General features: G+C 39.7%; 1 protein-coding gene across 2 annotated transcripts in view; it reads right to left on the bottom strand.

Moving 5' to 3' along the window:
- The window catches only part of MLLT3 (myeloid/lymphoid or mixed-lineage leukemia (trithorax homolog, Drosophila); translocated to, 3), a 344,501-nt gene that overhangs the window by 111,900 nt on the left and 211,152 nt on the right, over positions 1 to 21,449 (bottom strand). For both annotated transcript variants that reach the window (XM_006881274.1, XM_006881275.1), the window contains exon 4: positions 15,263 to 15,406. In XM_006881274.1, coding sequence (XP_006881336.1) covers positions 15,263 to 15,406 — 144 coding nt within the window. The remainder of the gene's footprint in view (positions 1 to 15,262; positions 15,407 to 21,449) is intronic.

Here is a 21,449-nt window from a genome sequence, read left to right as displayed (position 1 = left end):
ATGTTCCAAAATAGAAGTGAACTGCCCTACATTCTTCCAAGAAAAATCGAAATGCCATCCTAAAAGGAACCAAAACTTCCTAACATCAATTAGATTTGTCAGTTAAATCATTGTTTTCCTAATGTAAGAAAAGGTCGAGGTTTGTTTTCAAAAATACCAACCACAGTTGCTTTTCAAAAACCACACAAAATCCAAGCAGAGAGGCACACACAGTCACAGACGCCCACATCCTGAGATTCGGTGTGGGTGGGACAAGGATGGGTTTCAGCTGCAGGGGTTCTGCATCCCACAGGAAGAAGCTGACGCTCGAAGTACTACAGCTTGTCTTCCTCAAAGCACTCCAAGGCAGTCTCTACTGACAGCTAGGAATTTGTTTTGTTTTGTTCTCTATTCTTCCACTTGTAAAGAATTTAGTCAGTGTTGTTTTAGACTATTGAGAAGAGAGAATTTATTAATCTTCAAAAATTGACTAAGAGGGATTTGTAGAAAGTAAAAAAAAAAAAAAAAGGAAATGTTCATCACTGGCCATCTAACTAGCATTTGGCATCCACGTGGTCCCCACAATAGGCACGCACACATTTTACACACGCGTGCACACAAACACACACAATAATGAGATATCAAGGAGGCTTCCCCCAAAAAAGAGCTGGCAAGCCAATCACAGTAAGTCAATTCTAACAAAGCTATTTCCAGCTGACCTGTCAATCTCGAGAAGGAAAATCTTTGAGATGACTCAGAAAGTCACAAATACTTCATATCTTATTTGCATGTCTACTTTCAGGAACTTACTAGATTACAAAGTTGATACTATTACTACCTTTTTCATTTGCTGGTTAAGGTAAACACATCTATATTCATGCACACCTTTGTGTTCTATATTTCGAAAGAAAAATAAAATTACCCAAATTATGCTACCATTTCACTTAGGGGAAATTTTTAAAAACACAAGCAATTCGTGAACATGAGTGCATGTATGTGTGATTTTGTGTGTATATACTTATATGTGTGGGGATGGGTGGTGGTTGTTGTGCCATTGAGTCATTTGCGACTCATAGTGACCCTATGTACAACCCTGCTCTATCCTGAAGCCAGCCTCATTGTCTCTGACAATCTTACCCCCATTTCCCCAATCACTGAGTCAATTCATCTTATCCAGAGTCTTCCTTTCTTGTGCTGTCCCCCCACGCTTCCAAGCATGATGTCCCTCTCCAAGGACTGTTCCCTCCTTGCAATATGCCTGAAGTATGTCAGACGGGGCTTTTAAATCCTTGCCTCCAAGGAGCAGCCTGGTTTCACCCTATCCAAGACAAACCTGTTTATTCTCCTAGCAGTCCATTCGACACTCTTCTCCAGCACCACAGCTTAAAGGCATTCTTCTTCGATCATCCTTAGTCATTGTGCAGCTCTCTGATGCATAACATGCAACTGTTAAGACCAAGGCAAGGATCAGATGCACCATTATTTTCTTCACTCTTGGACTGCCAAGAAAACAGATTCATCCTAAAGAGGGTTAAACCAGGCTGCTCCTTGGAGGCAAGGATCCTGGGGCTTCGTCTGACATACTTTGAACATGTACTAAGGAGGAACAGGTCCTTGGAGAGGGACATCATGCTTGGGAGGGTGGAGGGACGGTGCAAGAGGGGAAGACCCTCTATGAGGTGGATTGATTCAGTGACTGGGGTAATTTGTATGGGTATATCAGAGGCAGTGCGATTGGCACAGGATCGAGCAAGGTTTAGGGCTGCTGTACATAGATAGGATCTCTATGAGTCGCAAGCGACTCAATGGCACATAACAACAACAACAAATGAGTTTAGTGCATTTTCAAAAGCATGAAAAATCCGTCCTATACAGAGAACTTCCAAACAAGTCTATTAAGTAAAAAATAAAAGGATAATGCTTTCTTCTGACAAGGAACCTTCACTCTGGTTCAGAGAGCTTGTCTACTGGAAGGATCTCCACCCAGTACTGTCCTATTGAGCCTAAGTCAACTAAGGAGCCATGAAAATCTGTTGTGTCTAATTGCTCTTCTTTTAATTGCAATCTTAAAAGAAAACTAACACTTCTCTTTGCTATTGTAGAAAGAATATATAAGAAAATGACCTAAAGCCCTAACTCCCCTACTGTTTGCTTGACCCTTCACTTCAGCATTTGATGGCTCAGTTTACTGATCTGTAAAATGAAGCATTTCCTCCAAGAATCTTTCCAGCCATAAAACGATATGATTTTTTCATTTTATGGCCACAAAGATAAGCACTGACCACACGCTCAGAATCTAAATGGATTACCGAAATGTTGCTGGGCTTTTCCAAATAACAGTCATTGTGCTAAATACTTCTCGACCATTCCCTCAAGTCATCACTACAATTATTATATCCTGGTATATGTCACAACATTCCATTTTACAAGTAGAGAAACAGGCTGATAGATGTTAGTAATTCACCCAGTGTTACACAGCTACTAAATGTCAGAGCCTGAGAGACACCACACACACACACACACACACACAGAGAGATGTGTTTGCATTTTAAGTACTGTGCATATTCACTTTGTCAACTAAACTCTAGGTAGTTGGCAGAAAATTGAGCAAGAAAGCTACTGCACACCTCACCATTTCTCTAGGCTTCATTATCCGCTTGCAGGCTGACTAATCACGAAGAGCATTCCATTTACCCTCTGTGAAAGAGTCCCACTGTGGGCTGCTCAACAGTCCATAAACACATAATCTTTGACTTCAATGCATTTTGCAATTATAAAGAGTCAAAATTAAGAGTTGACTATAATATGATTTTCTTCTTGAAATATAACAGAAGCCCAAGTAGAATACATGTATATAAGCTATAACATTTCCAGAGAAGAAGAAGAAGAAGAAAATAAGAGACACTCAGTAACATGGACTGGCACAGTGAGTGCAGCAATGGGCTCAAGAAATGTCAGAAATGATGAGGACGGCACAGGAGAGGTGAGGGTTCAGATCTGCTGTCCATAGGGGGGCTATGAGCTGTACTCAACCCGACTCAGCACCGAACAGCAACATACTGAAAATGACAAATACTAAAACAGCAAAAATAAATAAAATAGACCTAAATAAAATAACTAAATGAGACCCAAATAAATGGAAAGACATCACAAATATAGACTGAAAGACCATCCAAGAAGATGTCAAAACCATGCAAAGCAGGTTGAACACAATCTTTATAAAAGTTCGAGCTCTTCCCTTCACTAACCTTAAACTGTGGTTACTGAGGCTGTTCTGACACAGAGTGACCTTCCTTCTGGTTTCCAAAGCTTTAAATCTTGATGAAAGGAGATTGCTCAGCTTTTTCGCCTTAGAGTTATTGGTAGACTGACATCACTGGGAGCATGTAAGCACCAGGTAAGTAGCTCAAATTTCTATGGATTTTCAATCAGACCTTCCTATTCTTGCACCAAAATAAGGCTAAGTAAGGAGCCTGGACACCTGTCTAACAAAACTACAAATTCTTAAATGTATGGTTAGGAAATAATCCCCTTCCTGCCCCAGTGGCTGTTTATAATTCAATCATAAAATAGGCAAAGTACTAACCAGACAGTCCACCCAAGTAGACAAATGGCCACCAAATACATGAAAAGATGTTCAGTCTCATCAGCCATCAGAGATCAGCAAATCAATACCATCCTCAATCATCATTTCACTCCCACTAGGATTGCTGTGGCTCAATTCTATTAAAAAGTAACAGCAACTTTACAACTATCAACAGATGAATGGGCAAACAGAATGTGGCACATACATAAAACACCCACCTGTTCAGGCAGGAGGAGGAAGGGCGCCTTGATAAATATGAAGGTGTGAAGGACGCTGGAAAATACGATGCTCGATGAAAAAAGTCACTCACAAAAGGACAAATATTATTATGACCTCACATATAAAAAGGTAAGGCAAACGCATAGAGATCACAGTTTATTAATGGCTTGCAGAGGCAGGAGAAAAGAGAAAAAGAGACATTAATAGTAATAAAAATAGTGTGTTTAAGGTTGATCTGCACAACTGATTATTATAAATGCTTTCAGCACATTGGATGAATCTCGGAAACTACTAACATAATCTTTAATAAAAAATATTCTTTGAGCTCTTTCTCTTTGGTGTCTGGCATTCTGGGAGCTGCAGCCATGGTGCAGACATGGCTGAGTCCAAGAACCACACCACACACAACCAGTCCCTAAAAACGGCACCAACAAACCCCGACCACAACAATATGGTATCATAGGACCCCAAATTCCTAAGGAGCATGAGCTTTTCCAAGAAGCACAACAAGGGCCTGAAGATGATGCAGACCAACAATGTCAAGGCCATGGATGAACTCGCCGAGGCTGTGAAGGCTCTTGTCCAGCCCGTAGATGTCAAGCCCAGGATCCCAAGGGGTGTCAACCACAAACTCAACCAACTCACCTACATCACCTACCCTAGTCTTGGGAAGTGCACGCTAGCCCCCTTTCCAAGGGACTCAAGCTTTGCCGGCCAAATTCCAAAGGCAAGGCCGAAGCTCCAGCAAAGTCCTCAACTCGGGCCCCAGCTAAGGACTCAACCAACTTCCTGCTGCAAGTCAGGCTCCTAAAGGTGCCCAGGCCCTCACAAAGGCTCTGTAAGTGAGTCCTCCATCTGAGGACAGAAGGACCACTGTGACACCAACACCCCTCCCCTGGCTGCCATCTGCATGGGGCTGGTGTCCTTCTGTACTATTTACACAAATAAACCCTGAGGCAGGAAAAAAAAAATCACCCAAAAACCCAACTCCCTAAAAGTCATCTTAAAACCAAACAATAGCTTAACATATGTATTATGTGTGTATTGGGGGGGGGGGGGATTTCCCCTTTAACAGCACGCTCTTTTCTGTCTTATGATATGAAACTGACAACAGCAAGTATTAAGATTAGAGGGCAACCCTGGGTGGAAATGAGGTTCTATTAATGAAAGAGGAACTGATGCTTTAGAACTGTGATGGTGGTGAAGAATATGAAGATATTACAGACTTTCAAAAGAATAAACAAATGTCTTGGACAAATACAGCCAGGGAGAGTCCATTTCTGGAGAAAGCCATTATGATGGGCAAAGTAGAAGGTCAGTGTTAATGAAAAAGAAGAGGACCTTCAATAGGCCATGGATTGATACAGTGACTGCAACAATAAACTCCTCAGCAGTAGGGATGGTGAGGACAGTGCAGGTGGACAGAGGACTAATATTAACTGCAGAGGATGCGACGGCACCTAACAACAAAAACAGGAGGTACAGTCACCTGCCATCTACACCCGCTGGCCTAAAATGAAATACAAGCATCTACTTGAAAAGTCTTCCAAGTTTCTTTTTTAAAGGGTTGCGTCTTTAGATACTGTTTAGTGAGTGTCTGGTTGTTCTTTCGAGTAAGAAAAATCCAGAAAATACAATGCTAACTTTAGTCTCTCTCTTTTCTCTACTCTCTTAGTTTTTACTTAATATTATACAGAGTGTGAATGCAAAATTACTCGGTGGAAAGTCAAAATAGGCAAGAAGCTCCTTTACCATTCTGGAAGCAAGGGTGCTGACCTCAACAGACAAAACCACCTCTGAGTGCAAACTTTGAAACAAGCCTATAAATGAACTACTTGAGCCAAGAAGGGAGAGAAACTGAATTTACAGTTTTTGTACTGATCTTTAAAAGGAGAATTATTAACTTTTTTTATACAGAGATTTTCCAAAGGTTGTATCTGTTACTTTTTCCCCCCTCACGTTCTTTATTTTCTTAGCTATTTGTGCAATGAGAGGAGGGGCAGGGCAAAGGGCTGGTTTTCTTTCACATATCACAGCATTTCCTTTTAAGGCTAAACGAAGGAGCCGACATTAAGAGCCTCCTCCACAGAGTCAGCAGAACCGCTACTCCCAGCAGATCTGCAGACAGAAATGCAACAGAGCCTCCAACAGCGACAGCTGAGTATTCAGGACTCTTCTTCCTATGCTCTCCAGGAACTTCCACTTGTCTCACTTGATTTTGCTCAACTTCCACAATGAGGTGATTTGAGCTCTAGATTGAGTGAGAAGGGTGCCCCCACTGGCCCCTTTTTGCTTACAAGGTAAATATATAGTTGGGAAGGAGGAAACAAAGGAAGACTGTTTTGTGTTAACAGATTCCTCTTATGCATATTTTTAAAAAATCTGTCAATGTCTCACAGTCAACACTTGCGGTTTTCAGAAGTTATCAAACCATAAAACCTCTAACTATGCTGAGTGACAGAAGTGATTTTTTTTCCTCTCAAGATGATGCTTTCCCCAAAAAGACTCTGTAAGATCAATGTTACATTGGGAATTAAGGCTCACAACTTTGACATTCTATTTATCATTTCTATATTATATTCAACATTCAAAATGGAATTGGCCAACCTCAGGAGAGAGAAGGAAAATACATTTAAATTTAAAGAGTTAGAAAGGTGCAGAAAAGACTAAATATGACAGAAATTAACCTCAACTCAGAAACAACCAAACACCTGAACCACACACTGGAAGCATGTCTCTTGATCTGACATTTATTGAAACACATCACCTTCTATCAGCACTCCCGTAAAGCAGTAGCATCCTTTTCTCTTTTGTGACAAATTGCAGGATGATAGGGGGTGGGGGGGCATGTGTACGAGCCTAAAGTAAGTATCTGCCCAGTGTCAGCCTTTGATACACACTCCTATGCATTATTTTCTTTGAACTATTTAAAAAAACGAAGCAGCAAGCCATCTATCTCTGGGCTCGGTGGAGATGAGTTTGCCACAAAAGCCACTCAGATTTTCAGAAGCCCAAAGCCTTGACAAATCAGTTCCTAAGAGCATAATTTGTTACACATCGGAAGAAAGCCGAGAACCCGGACCTTGGTCAAAGAGGCTTCGATAGCTTGCTGTAACCTTTCCAAATGTAAGTATGTGGGAAGAGTACCCATAAATTTAACTGGAAACCGAGACACGCAGGCTTTTTCCAATTTAAAATACATTAAAATGTGGTCTCTGAAAGGAAATGAAAATGGCTTTTAAACATATGAAAAGATGCTCATCGTCACTCATAAGGGAAATGTGAATTTAAAATGAGATACCATTTTTCACTCATCAGGTGGGGGAGGAAGTTTAATAAATCACCGCGGGGAGAAACAGGTACACTCACACACTGTGGGTGCAGGCAGAGCGTCGTTTAACCTCTTCCGAGAGCAATTTGTAAACGTCTGTCAAAACTGGAATTTCACTTTGCCTTGGAGCTACACTCCTCCTCCGAGGAATTTACCCCACGGATATGCTGATCTCTGAACACAGGACTGTGGACAGAATGAGTGGCTCCAGCCACGCTGGTGGTCTGGCAGGAGACACACCTCACCTGTCAGTTCTTTAGCACCATGTCTTTATTTACCTGTTCAGGATTTTTAAAAATTAAAGAGAGGGCAACATGACCTGATGGTGTAGAAGCAGCACAAAGTCACGACATCTAGTCTACACTCCTGAACAAAAGGCAACAACATTAAACCACTCCGTACAAGATGCCTTCCAGAACCCTGCAAAGACAATGTTCAAACTACGTTAGTAAAAGCTCCTTATCCTAACAGCCCTCTGGCATCTTAACAACCAAAACCCCTTGTTGGGGGGCTGCTGTGAACTCAAATTCCATTTCATGATGAGGAGTGTTTCAAAAAGATTCCAATTTATTCCTTGTAAAAACAGATCACGTGTAATGTAACTGTCACTCTGAGAAACAGAACCGCATTATGCTGCGACTTCATACCAACTGAAAGCATGTTCCCCATGTCTTCTCCAACAAGCCTTGCCAAACGGGCGTCTGAAAAGTCCTACTCAAACAGGTGGTGTCTGAACAGAATTGGACTTCTGCCTATGGAAACCCTAATTTTAACAACTGCTGTGGTTAGTTTTAATTTTCAGCCCTCAAAATTAACTGCTTGCCAGTGATTCAGAAATAGATTGAACAACATGTTTATACTTTGCTCTGTTTAACTAAAGAAAGAAAGAAAGAAGTGGGGGTGGGGGGAGAGGAGAAGAGAGGAAATAAGGAAACAACAGACCTCCTACTACCCTCACATAAGAAATGACAGACCAAAGCAATCAGATGAATTCCCATGGATGGGGGGAGAGGGGAGGTGATGTAAACTAAACCCATTATTTCAAGGATACTTATCCCTTCTCTTCAGAATGGAAATGTAACAGGCAACTACCTTGATGCTCTGGTGGCATAGTTGTAAGAACCTGCGTTGCAATCCCAAATGCAAGCAGTTCAAATCCACCAGCTGCTCTGTGGGAGAAGGATGGGCAATCTCCTCCTCTGTGATTAACCACCTCTGAAAACCTGCTGGAGGGTCAGTTATGGGTCGGTCCCGACTCAACAGTACTCACCAACAACCTCAAGGCACATACAACTATGAAATCTAAAGTAACATGCAGCTCTGAGAAGCCCTTAGTACTTGAAAAATTTAGACTGAAAAACCATGGTAAAAATTTGTAATCTTTAAGCCCAACACGGAGCAATTTCTTTAAAGTGATCGATTTGATGTTCATACCAACTGGTGCTCAACATGTTTTCCTGTGACTAATTCTGGACTGATGGTGGTGTGGTGGACCAGTGATTCGGAACTGACTTACAGCTAAACGTCCAGTAGGTTCTCAGAGGCTATCAAGGGCATGGGGGGAGACCACCCATCTGGAACAGCTGGTAGATATGAACCACTTTGCCTTTGGGGGGGACAGCGCAACTCCTTACCATACGATGTTGCCTAGTGGCCCAGTGTTGAGGATTTTCATTCTCTTGATGTTGATACATAAACCGTATCTATAGCGGTCTACACTAAACAACATTTCATTGTCTCTTTAAGGATTCAAAATAAAGGGGGCTAAAAATTTGTTCTTCTAAACTGGTAATCAAAGTGAAATGGAACTAAGATTCAAAGTACCTATTATAAGCCACTTCCCATGCTTACACATTCCCTGGAGGAAAACACCGTCATGATCATTTCACAGCTGATAAAATGGAGGTCTAAAAGATAGGAAGTTTTTCCTGGGTTACAGGTTACATGAGATGATAGTGATGTAGTTTCTTTATCAAAATATATTTGACTGTAAAACTCTTCCAACACTTCCTTCTAAGGGGGGGAAAAATCCACTAGGCAAGTTAACAGAAAGGATGACTCTTGGTGATGCATATAATATTTTTACACATACACAGCCATTCCCCTAAAGAAAAACAGAATTCTTTTCCAATTCAGCATTTTAAAGTAACGGATGTCAATCCCATTTTATTTTCCAGTATGGCTTAGCTCCAATTACTAAGGGAGTGATCAAGAGAATAATAATCCAAAAAGAATCCACCAGCTCATTTTTTTAAATAGGAAATATTTCAGAGAGTTGAGGAGTATACTTAAGTCTTTTTGCTTACATTTCAATGATGACTAAACTATATCGAGTTTTATTCTCAAAAGGCTTACACTCATAACTTTTTGTGTTCTACATAAGGGGGGGAAACATCATAATTTTTAAAAATTCCAATCAGAAACTCTTGAATCAATCTGTTCCATTTCCCAAACTTTACTTCCTGTCTTTTTCTCACTTCAGGTTTAACCAGAGACTAGGTCCTATTCAAATCTACCACCTTCCCATGAAAGCTCTGATGTTGATAGCTACCAATGAGTTAACTCACAGTGATCCAATAAACAAAAGACATGAACCCTGCCCTACCCTGTGCCAATGAGCTGTCCATTAAAAAGGAAACATGCTTTGAATTCCTATACATTACTATCATTCTGATTTTAACATTCTTAGAAAATAATGTTTAAATACACATGCATTCAATTCGTAAGAGTTTGTTTTTGTTTGATTTGGGCTGAGGGGTGGCTGGTAGTGGTGGCAGGTCTTCCTCTTTGTTTTTAAAGCAAAGATCCTGTTACTATTAGGCACCTATTTGAAGGAAGAGCATCTTTTTTCCCAGTAGGAAAGTACACCAAGACTTTGTAGAAGCTATTTAGAAAAGAATTGCAATGGTAAGTTGAGACCCAAAGAAAAGAAGAAAACCTTCTTGAAGAAAATGATCACAGAGCTGTAAGATTCAGGTATTATTAAGTTTTCCAAATTCTTCTGGCAGGAAAGTTTTTCTGAATAATTTCCCCCGACAAGCATGTTCTTCTAGACTCCTGCCAATTGTATAAAACACATTTTTGTGCTCTTGGTCAACTTGTTCAATTTTTTATTTTAAAAACAAAACAAAGAGGGGGAAACCCCAGAAGGAATCACATCAAAATAGTACTCACATCCACCCATGTTTTAACTTGAAATAGTGATTTCACATGGTGAGCTTTTTCCCCTTTTTAAATGTTGAACATATACATATTTGATATATAATGTTTAGCTGTAAAGAACGCAGAACAGATAATTTACTCTCTTACCCAAAACCACTATCATTAATATCACGTGCAAGCAAGATTCTGCTGAAAGTTATCCAAAAACGTTTGGAACGATATATCAACAGAGAACAGCCAGATGTGCAGGCTGGATTTAGAAGAGGTCGCAGTACTAGGGATATTATAGCTAATGTTAGATGGATCTTGGCAGAAAGCAAAGAATCCCAGAAGAATGTGTATCTGTGCTTCATTGACTATGCAAAGGCTTTTGACTGTGTGGAAAACAACAAGCTATGCCTGACTCTGAGAAGAGTGGGAATCCCAGAACATCTGATTGTGCTAATGTGAAACCTATACTTGGACCAAGAGGCAGTCGTCAGACAGAACAAGGAGACAGTACATGGTTCAAAATCAAGAAGAGGGTCCGTCAGGGATGTATTCTGTCTCCATACCCTTTCAATCTGTATGCAGAACAGATCATCCAAGACGCTGGGCTGCAGAAGGAGGAATGTGGCATCAGGATTAGTGGAAGAGTTATCAACAACCTGCTCTTTGTGGATGACACAATCCTGCTTGCTGAAACTGAGGAGGACCTGAAGTGCTTGCTGCAGAAGGTCAAGGATAGCAGCTTCCAATATGGATTGAGGCTCAACATCAGAAAAAGAGATTCTCGCCATTCGGCCAATTGGCAGCATCAGTATGGATGATGAAGAGAATGAGATAGTTAACAGTTTTCGTTTACTTGGTTCCACAGTCAACAATCTTGGTAACAGCAGCCAGGAAATCAAGAGACGAACTGCACTGGGAAAGTCAGCTCTGAGGGACCTCTCAAGAGTACTGAAGAGCAACGACATCAGGCTGGAAGCTAAGGTGCGCCTGATTCAGGCTATGGTGTTTGCAATTACGTGCTATGCGTCAGAGAGTTGGACAGTGAACAGGAATTGATGCCTTTGAGCTGTGGTGCTGGAGAAGAGTGTTGAATATATAATGGACTGCTAGGAGAATAAACAGGTTTGTCCTGGAGAAGGTGAAGCCAGAGTATTCCCTGGAGTCAAGGATTCTGAAGCTTCATCTGACATATTTTGGGCATGCTGCAAGGAGGGACTGGTCCTTGGAGAGGAACATCAAGTGTGGCAGAGTGGATGGGTGGTGCAGGAGAGGAAGACCTTCGATGAGATAGATCAATTCTGTGACTGGAGTAGGGGGAATGAGTGTGTTCGAGATGGCAAGGTTGGCACAGGATAGAAAAGCATTTAGGGATCTTGTACATAGGGTCGCTGAGTCGCAAGCGACTTGATGGCACATAACAACAACAACAACCCAAAAACACAGTTTATTTTTCCCTAAAAAGGAAAGCAGGCCTTAAGAGACACAGTCATATACAGGAGATCTAGTTAAATAAAAAAGACTTATACACTAATAACAGAGTAGACTGTTGTACTAATATAATGGTAAATGCTCAGACTAGGGGGAAAAAAATAACAGAAGGCAATAAAAAAAGTCTAAGTAAATCAAAGCCTACTAGCCCATTAAATCTTTTTTTCACATTTCTATAGAAAACTGCTTTAACCTTAATATAGGAAATGGACATAATCTACAAGATCATTATTAGTTAGAATAAATGTTTAATATCCATTTGCCATATAATTCTACTAGATTCATTCCATTAGAGACCTTCCAATACGTCAAATAAGTGGTATCCCTGAGTATTTCGCACCTCACCCTATTATGAGCTGTCGAGGAACAGCCTAAATCTAGAAAGACAATATCTCCAGCCTTCAGACAGCACTTAACGAAGCACAAGGAAGGAAAGTCAGAAGTCAGGAGGACATCTCTGAGATAAAGGCTGAGTGGAGCAATAGACAAAAATCTTCTGGAGGATTTATCAGCAAGCAGTGCTAGAGTCTGCTGCATTATCGCTGCCCTGTAACCTCTCACCAACACACAATCAGCCCTTCAGACCCCGGGACTAAGTGGTTGTTTTAAAAAGTTCTTGTGTCGTATTTACTTTGCTCCTACAATCCTTATCAGAACCGTGATGTACTTAAGTTCTGTAACTCACACACACACAAATTGCCTCCCTAATGTCATACCCAAGGGGAATAATCAGAAGCTTAAAATGACACCCTCATAAAAAGAAAGAAATAAGAATGATTAGGACTTAAAAGGGGCCAGTTGATTGCTAACGGTACAACCATACCTAAATGCCATCAACACTGCATTCTTACTAACTGTAAAAAAACAATAAAATAAAGCTTTAAAAACTAGCTTCTTTCATGAATAGCTAAGTCTCTAACTTTAAAATGAGCTATATTACAAAAGTCCATTTTTTTTGTGAAGATGTATTTCCCCAAAGGATAATATAAATGGTGACTCATTTCTGAAGCTAGCTTACCAATATTTAACCCGTATTTTCTGACAATCAGTAGGTTTAGAAATGAAATGCTTAAGAATGTACTCGTCATACTTCTAGTGCATATTAGAAGATCAAATGAAAACTGGGTGACAAGTAAAATTGAAATATGGGACATACAAGGATTTTGAACACAAGAGGGACCATAAAAGACTTTGGTTTACTCTCAACCAAGTGGACAGACACAGTGACTGCTTCAATGAGCCCTTGTGTGTCAGAAAGTGTGAGGATGGTGCAGGATAGAACAGGGTTTAGATCTTTTGTTCATAGGGTCACTATGACTCCTACTTGACTAGATGACACCTAACAAAAACAGACCCTGTTATAACTTCTCTATAGTCATGCAGATTACTTTAAACTCTCTTTTTACTGGGAAAGAAAATGCATCTTTCCTGAACTAACATTTATCTTTGGAACTGAATTATTCTCAGCCATGTGTAACTTGTACCTTCAATTGTATGTTTACTACTAACTGTATGTAAATTATTCTTTTGAATGTAACAAGCAATAGTAATATGTAAAGTAGATTAATACCCAATCTATGTATAAAACCCTATAATTGTTCTTAGACAGTAAGGCAGTTGTTGAGAGATTCTTTCTGCTCACTCAGATCTACAATAAAGGACTTTGGATATTGGGAGGGGAAAAAAAGACTTTGGTTTAAAGCTGACTATGAGATGGATTGATTCAGTGACCGGGAAATGGGAGTAGGTGTTGGAGAGAGTGAGACTGGCACAGGATAGGACAGAGTTTAGGGCTGTTGTACACAGGGTCACTATGAGTGGCAGGCCACTCGACAGCACATAACAACTACAACAACTACCATTTACTAGAGCTCTAGTGGCCCAGTGATAAGAAGCAGTGCTGCAATCCTGAAGGCACACAGTTCAAAGCCACCAGCTGCTCCAAGGGAGAAGGAAAGGCAATCTCCTCCCTTGAGATTATCTGCCTCTGAAAAGCTGCTAGAGGCTCAGCAACAGGTCAGTTGTTACTGGATGGTACAACAACAAACAGCTTACTAACTTTGTGACTTTAAAGCAAGTTTCTTGTGTCCAAGTTTCTTTTCTTTTTAAAAGAGTAACCTTACAAACTCATTCCACTGTCTCACACTGAGAACAAAATAGGTAAAAAGAAATCAAATGAAATTTAAAAATCACACAACTCCTATGAAATATTTACCTGGATTTCTCTGTTTGATACACTTTAAAATAATACAGTTCTCATTCCATGAGTGAAAAGTGAAACTTACAAAAACCTAAACCACTGATTTTACCTTGTTCATCAATAATGAGGTAAACACAATAAATATATGCTTATATGAGTCAAAGTGGCACAATATATATTATCTTGGCTTCACATTTCAAAAATGTTTAACTATGAAGCTATGAATTCTCACTCTAGGAGCTTATTCCTAATTTAAGATTAAGCCAGTAAGAAACTAAGCTTTGGCACTGAAGTTCATCATTCTTGAATTAATACAAGGATTTATACCCTGGAGTCCTTACATTAACTTCAGAGGACCTATAGAATTCAAAATATTCTCACAAGTTTGTAAATAGGTGATTTATTTAAACTAGATCATCTTAACATCTCGTGAGGTTCTAAACTGGTGTCAACAACTCCTTAAAGAGAAAGAACGCTGGGGCTACACAAATCCTCTTTTTTCTATGAAGGCCAGGGGTGGAATTGATCAAAGAAATAAAGCATCTTGAGAAGTTATATTGTACAAATGCAAAAGTACTGAAGCATTTCTACATAAATGAAACAAAGAGAATCCTATAGTAATGAATACCGCCCACAGAAGATGTGTTAGAAGTTCAGTTGAAAAGGAGCTGGCGTTCCCAACGGCATATATTTTAATTAGATCAATAACAATCATCTTCTCAGATGAGTTGGTTATAATCATTCCATATAATTATGTTTGCGAAAACACTCTTTAAAATCTTTATCCACACTTGCCAAATCACATGGACAAGAATGCACCATACCTTTGCTACCACTGCTTTAAAAGAAGAAAATCCATCTTTTACTTAAACGTCATTTAAACAAAAATGCAATGATTTAACTAACCCAAGCATGGTGTATGAATGAGTACAATTTTTCTAGTAACAATGATCAAAAAGATCCTGACAGCAACAGTTTAATTTTTAACTTAACTTTGAACTTTACCCATTTCTAGAAACATAGAAAGCATTGTTCTTTCAAACACTGTTTAATTTTTCGTTCTTCATTGAGGATAGTTCTAGGGTTTGGGTTTTTCCTCCATTCATTATTTGAACTGTGAAGACTTTAATGCAGCCTATTCTAACCAACAGTACACTGAAAACATCAGTCTAAAAACTAAATCATTGGGGTAGTTCATCTACCTTACTGCCTCTAAAATATTGTACTTCTTAACAAATTGGCAATCAGTTGTGAGTTTGTGTTTATTTGCTTGTTTGCTTTCATTTACACAGAGAGTGGCACTTACCCCTCCTGCCTTCAGCAACTTCCTTCTGAAATCCTCTGTGGGGTTGTTGAAAGTTAGCTTTTCACAGCGGAGGTGATTCACTGGTGGATGGCCTTCAAGATGCAGGAATAAGTCATAATCAAATCGAACTTTCTTGGGTTCTTCCTGTGGGTTTACAAAAAGAAGAAAAGTTAAAAGGAAAACAGTAAAGAGGGTCAAAGAAATAATGGGGGGAAGTGAGCACCAAGTTATCCACAACATAAAATACAAACAGAGTAATTAAAATGGGATACGGGGGGAAAGAAGGAAGGAGTTCATCAGTGTTTTCATAATCTCTCAAGCTGTCTGACATCATCAGCTTGTCAGCCATCTAAAGCCAATCCTCCCCTGTCCTACCACATTTTTACCTCTATCAAGAGATGTAACTATTTCTAAATATTTGAACAAATACTTCTATCTCTAATGTCAATCCCTTTCTCCACTGTTCAAATGACTATAAAGGTTTTTCTCTAATAGGTCTTCTTACTTCAGGAAGATAGGTTAAAAAGAAGCAAGGGTCAGCCTTTTTTTATTTCCTTCCCCATTCATACTTAAACAAAAACGAAAACAAACCAATACTACCAATTTCACTCCGTGGTTTGAAGAGCTTAAATGACCACTGTTGCTGTAGTTAGATGCGATCAAGTTATTTATGACTCATACTGACCCTATGAACAATCCTACACCATTCTCTCAATCTGATATGCTCACAACTATTGTTATGGTCACTGTGTCAATCCATCTTGTTGAGGGTCTTCCTTTCTTTCTCTGACCCTCCGCCTTTCCCAATATTATGTCCTTTTCCAAGGACAGGTCCAGTCCTGACAACATGGCCAAAGTTTATGAAATGAAGTTTTATCATCCTTGACGGCCCTTTCTCCAAGACAGATTTGTTTGCTCTTTTGGTAATCCATGGAATGTTCAGTATTCTTCTTCAACACAACAAGTCAATGGCAAAAAAAAAAAAACCAAAACAGAAACAACAAACCCAACCCAACACTAAGTTCATATGAATGCCACACAAGGGCCTTCATAATTTATCTCTTGCATTCTTATCTCACCACAGTCCTTCTGTCCATATGATGGTTCAGCACAACATCACTTACTTCTGGCTGCTTTTGGGTATCTACCATGTTAACTCTGGATTTCACACTTCTTTTACATTTTCACTCTCAATATCTATTCTATTTGTAATGTCTCTATTTCTCTACCTTCTGTTTTATCTCCATTCAGGTTGCTCTTCATTCCTCGCTCAATTTTCTGTATCAGAAAGTCTTCCTTGGACTTCATCCTCTTAATTCTCCACTGCCTCTACATACATACAGCGGCTCTACACACATCCTCTCATCATTGGCGTATCTTAGAACATCTCTCTCCTTACAGCTACCTTCCCCCACTCCCCATATCTTAAGATTCTTGAAAGTAGAAACAATATTTGCATCACCTTTGTATCTTTAACAACTAGGTGAGATCCTCCACATTGAGGGGATGTCATAAGTAGCTATGATTCAGCTCAATTCATTACCCTCAAGTCAGAACTGACTCACAGCTAACCTTCTATTGGGTTTCTGAGGCTATAAATCACACAGGAGAAGAATGCCTATCTTTCACCCATGGAGGAGCTGGTGGATGTGAATCCTCAAAAGGGCATGGTCTTTGGGTTAACATCACAACTCGCGGTGTACTACACCACCAGAGGTCCCTATGAGATGAATAAAATAATAGCATATCTCTGATATTTTGTTTTGTCAGTTGTTAAGCTAGCTCCACTCATGGTCATCATACTTATAGCAGCATGAAATGGTCATCACTTCATGCATTGTTTTCATACCCACTGCTGGAGTCACTGTGTATTTTGAGTCTCTTTTAACCTAGAGGACTCATCTCTCCAGTATTGTATCAGGTAATATTCTAATACAATAGGTCTATAGGGTTTTCATTTCAAAAGTAGATTCCCAGGCCTTCCTTTACAGTCTTTTTTCTTTTTATCCTGGAAACTCCAATGAAACCAGTTTATCATAGGTGACCCTGGTGGTAGAGTTAGCAGCAACACACAGGCCACCATAGTATGACAAAATTACATACAAGTAGTAGAATAAAGGAGTAGGCAGGCATGATGCATCATCTTCAACCAGTATAAAAATTTCATGATACTCTGGTGGCATCCACTTCCTAAACAACATGCCTCCAGAAACTCCACGAACTTAGATAAATGTTGACAGTTCTAGAAAGGCTTCAGGCCTTTTGTTCCTAGGGTCACTATGAGTCATGTTGGACGTGAAGGCAATCAACAACAAAACAGATAGCCTAAAGCCATAAAGTTAATAACAAACAAACTGGGATTAAGCTTAGAAGTTCTAGTTTATGGTATAAAGAGACTGCCACAGTCAGAAATGTACAATCTGAAGAGGATAAAAATGGATGAATGGGACCTTCTAAAGATTAAATCCCTGTGTTCATCAAAAACTTTTTCCAACAGGGTGAAAAGAAAACCTACTGACTGGGGACAAATATTTGGCAATACTATCTCAGACAAGAGTCTCATAATGGAAGTTTATAGACTACTCCTGGGCCTCCACAAGAAAAAGACTGATAACCCAATTACAAAATGGACAAAAGACATGAAAAGAATTTTCAAAGAGGAAGACAATCAAATGGCCAACAGACATATGAAGAAATGCTCCAAATCACTGGCAGTAAGAGAGATGCAAATCAAAACCACAATGAGATACCATCTCACTCCAGTAGCAGTGGCAAAGTTGAATAGGGTGGCAAGTAATAAATGTTGAAGAGGATGCGGTGAGATAGGAACTCTTATATTGTTGGTGGGACTATAAACCACTTTGGAAGGCAGTTTGGCACTTCCCAAAAAAAGCTGAACAAATAAATTTCAAATGACCCTGCTATTTCATTGCTTGAAATATACCCCAAGAAAATGAGAACTGAAGCTTAAACAGAAACAAGTATACCAATGTTCACAGAAGCATTATTCACCATTACAAGAACATGGAAACAGCCCAGATGTCCAACTACAAACGAATGGATTGAGCAGTTGTGGTATAGTCACACAGTGGAATACTATGCAGCATTCAGGAGTAATCATTTTGTAAATTACTACCTAACCTGGGAGGGGACTGGAGAGCATTATGATGAATGAATTCAGTCCCACAAGGATAAATACTGTACAAAACCATTATTGTAGAATGAGTATGAGGATGCAAGGCAGAGGGGGGAGGGTGGAAATAATAGAAGGGTGAGGATGGGTGGGGGGGTAGGGTGTTAATCACAGGGTTGCACAATTCAATGGGTGGGTGGGGTTAAGAAAATGGGAAGGATCTTTTGTGAAAAACAACGTATTCAAACTTTGTCAATAAATCAGAACACAATTTCTAAAAAGGGGGGGAAATCCACCAAACTATATTAGTTAGTGGAACATTTATGGAACTCTTTATAAACTGATTTAACTCTATGAGGCAAAATGAAGAATGAAGAAAATAATGTTAACTAAGGTGTATTTTTGACAAATGTTTTCCATCAGCCGTGAACTCAGTTTTGTATGATTAGGGAAATAGTGCATTTAGAATTTGTAGTATCACTAACATGTAACGTAACCAGTGTTTTAAACCCAATTGTGTTGATTCAAACAGAGTCCTAATGGAGTCGTGTTGACACACCTGGCTGTTAAAAGAAGGCCAATTGAATGCACTCACTCTACAGGAGTCTCCTGGATGGGTAGTGTCCTCTCATGAAAATTTACAGCTACAGATGACTGATGGAGGGCTGCTATGAGTTGGAATAAACTGTGTAAAAAGCTATGGGTAACTATGAGAATAAGAGAAATATCAGAACACTTAATTAGGCTCATATGAAATCTATACCTAGACCAGGAAGCCACTGTCCATGCAGAGCAAAGGAACATGTTATAGTTTAAAATCACAGAAAGTGTGCAAGAGGGCCGTGTCTTTTCTCTGCACCTATTCACACTGCACTTTGAGCAAATCATCTAAGAACCTGAATTCCAGGAACAAAAATGTGGCACTGGGATCAGAGGAAGCCTCATCAACAATATGTGTTATGTAGATGACATAACCTTGCTTGCTGAAAGTGAGGCCTTTGAAATGTTTGAAGATCAAAGACTACACCCTTCAATATGAATTGCTTCTCAACATCAAGAAGACAAAAATCCTGACCACTGAACCACTAAGCAACATCTTAATAGATATAGAAAAGACTGAAGTTGCCAGTGATTTCACTTTTCTTGGATCTAAAATGAACACCACTGGTACCAAGAGATCAGGAGCTGTACTGCATTAGAAAAGACTGTTGTTAGGATCCTCTCAAAATTACTGAGAAACAATTGTCAATTTGATGGCTAAGGTGCATCTGATTGAAGCCAAGGTCTTTCCAATCACTTGCTATGCATCTGACAATGAATGGATGACAGAAGAATTGATACCCTTGAGTTGTAGTGTTCGAGAAGAGTAATAAATAACCCATGAATTTCTCAAAGAACAAATAGATATGTCTTGGGAAAAGTGCACCCAATGTTCATAGGAAGTAAGCATAGCAAACCTTTACCTCATATACACTGGGCAAGCTGCTAGGAGGAGCTATAGCTTGGAAAAACAACACATCATGCTTGGGAAGGCAGCAAGTCAATGAAAGGGGGGAAGACCTTTAGTGAAATGGACTCACGCAGTGACTACCGCAACAGGCTTAAGTGTGTCAGAGATTATAAGGATGGCACAGGATAGGGCAGGGCTTAGATCTGTTGTACACACAGTCTCTATACGTCATATTTAACCCAATCCACCTAACAACAACAAAATAAGCTGAAACTTATTCAGAGGCACTGGATATCTTATGGTATGTATTTTGACTCAAAGGCTTCTAGCACTTGAAACTCTCTAAGGAAGTGGGCAGGAACCTACTACAACCACATACTTTTGTATTCCACTGTCTCATCCAAACGTCCCCAAATCAGAGTCTGTCCTCATTTCACCACCAACTGTTCACTTACACTGAAATGTGCCATGACTGACATTCTTCGGTCACTTTAGATACTACTATCTCCTGATTTTCCTCATTGCTTTCTGGCCATATCTTCTCAGTCTTCTACACAATCGTCTCTTCTTTCTCCACAGATCTTTAAGTGTTTCTATCTTTCTGCAAATTTTACCAGGAAGATGGACCTATTTAATTCCACCTAAAAGATATCCTCCTACCTGTATCTCCTGTCCGGATCACACATAAGGATCATCTGCATATACTTCCTACTCAAAGTCTCTATCTCATATTCAATGGTCATGACATACACATACAGATTATCCTAAACTGATTTGTCCTCATCTGCCCTTTTTCACAGATACCTTGACAAACAGAAATACAGCTCAATTCTTTAAACATAAAACATCAATACATAAAACAATAAAAATACATAAAACATCCAATTCTACCTTCTTCTTCACTCTCCAAAGTTCAACTATTTCCAAGTTTTATCTTAAATTTGTCTTTAGAAAGAAAAACTGTCATCCTTGCCTTGTGTCAACTCATGGTGACTTTATGTACAGCAGAACAAAATGGTGCAGAGAACGGCATCATTCTCATGACTGCCACCACGTTTACATCCAACGTCACAGCTATGGTGTCAATTCACCTACCTAAGGGCTTCTCCTGTTCTCACTGGCTCTCTGTGTCACCAACCTGATGTGTTCCTCCAGTGAATGAGCCTTCTTGGTGATGTGCCCCAAATAAGCAAGCCCACATGCTGGGCTGTGATTCTCAAGGTTATCAGTGAGTAATTATTGGCAGTAGGGAGGCCTGGTGGCTTAGTGGTAAAGACACCAACCTAAAGGCACACAGTTCAAATTCCTCAGTCGTTCCACAGCAGGAAGATGGGCAATCTCTTCCTCTGAAAATCCATTGGAGGGTCAGCTATGAGTCTGTTCTAACTCAACAGTACATAACAACAAAACAGTAATTGAAAGTTGTCACCAGGTCTTTTTTCACAAGTTCATTTGAGCATGAAAGCTCTGCTGGATCCTGCCCAGCATGGTGACCTTGACGGTATTTAACATCAGTGGCACAGCTCCAGTATTATAACAAGACTCAGCTGTCCCAACATGGCAAACTAGCACACATTTGTAGATTCATTCTTTTCTTTTTTTTT

This window comes from Elephantulus edwardii, unplaced genomic scaffold (assembly GCF_000299155.1).
Source record: "Elephantulus edwardii isolate Elephantulus edwardi_28Jun2011 unplaced genomic scaffold, EleEdw1.0 scaffold00014, whole genome shotgun sequence".
In the NCBI taxonomy this organism is placed as follows: domain Eukaryota; kingdom Metazoa; phylum Chordata; class Mammalia; order Macroscelidea; family Macroscelididae; genus Elephantulus; species Elephantulus edwardii.
This window is presented reverse-complemented; position numbering and strand designations above follow the sequence as displayed.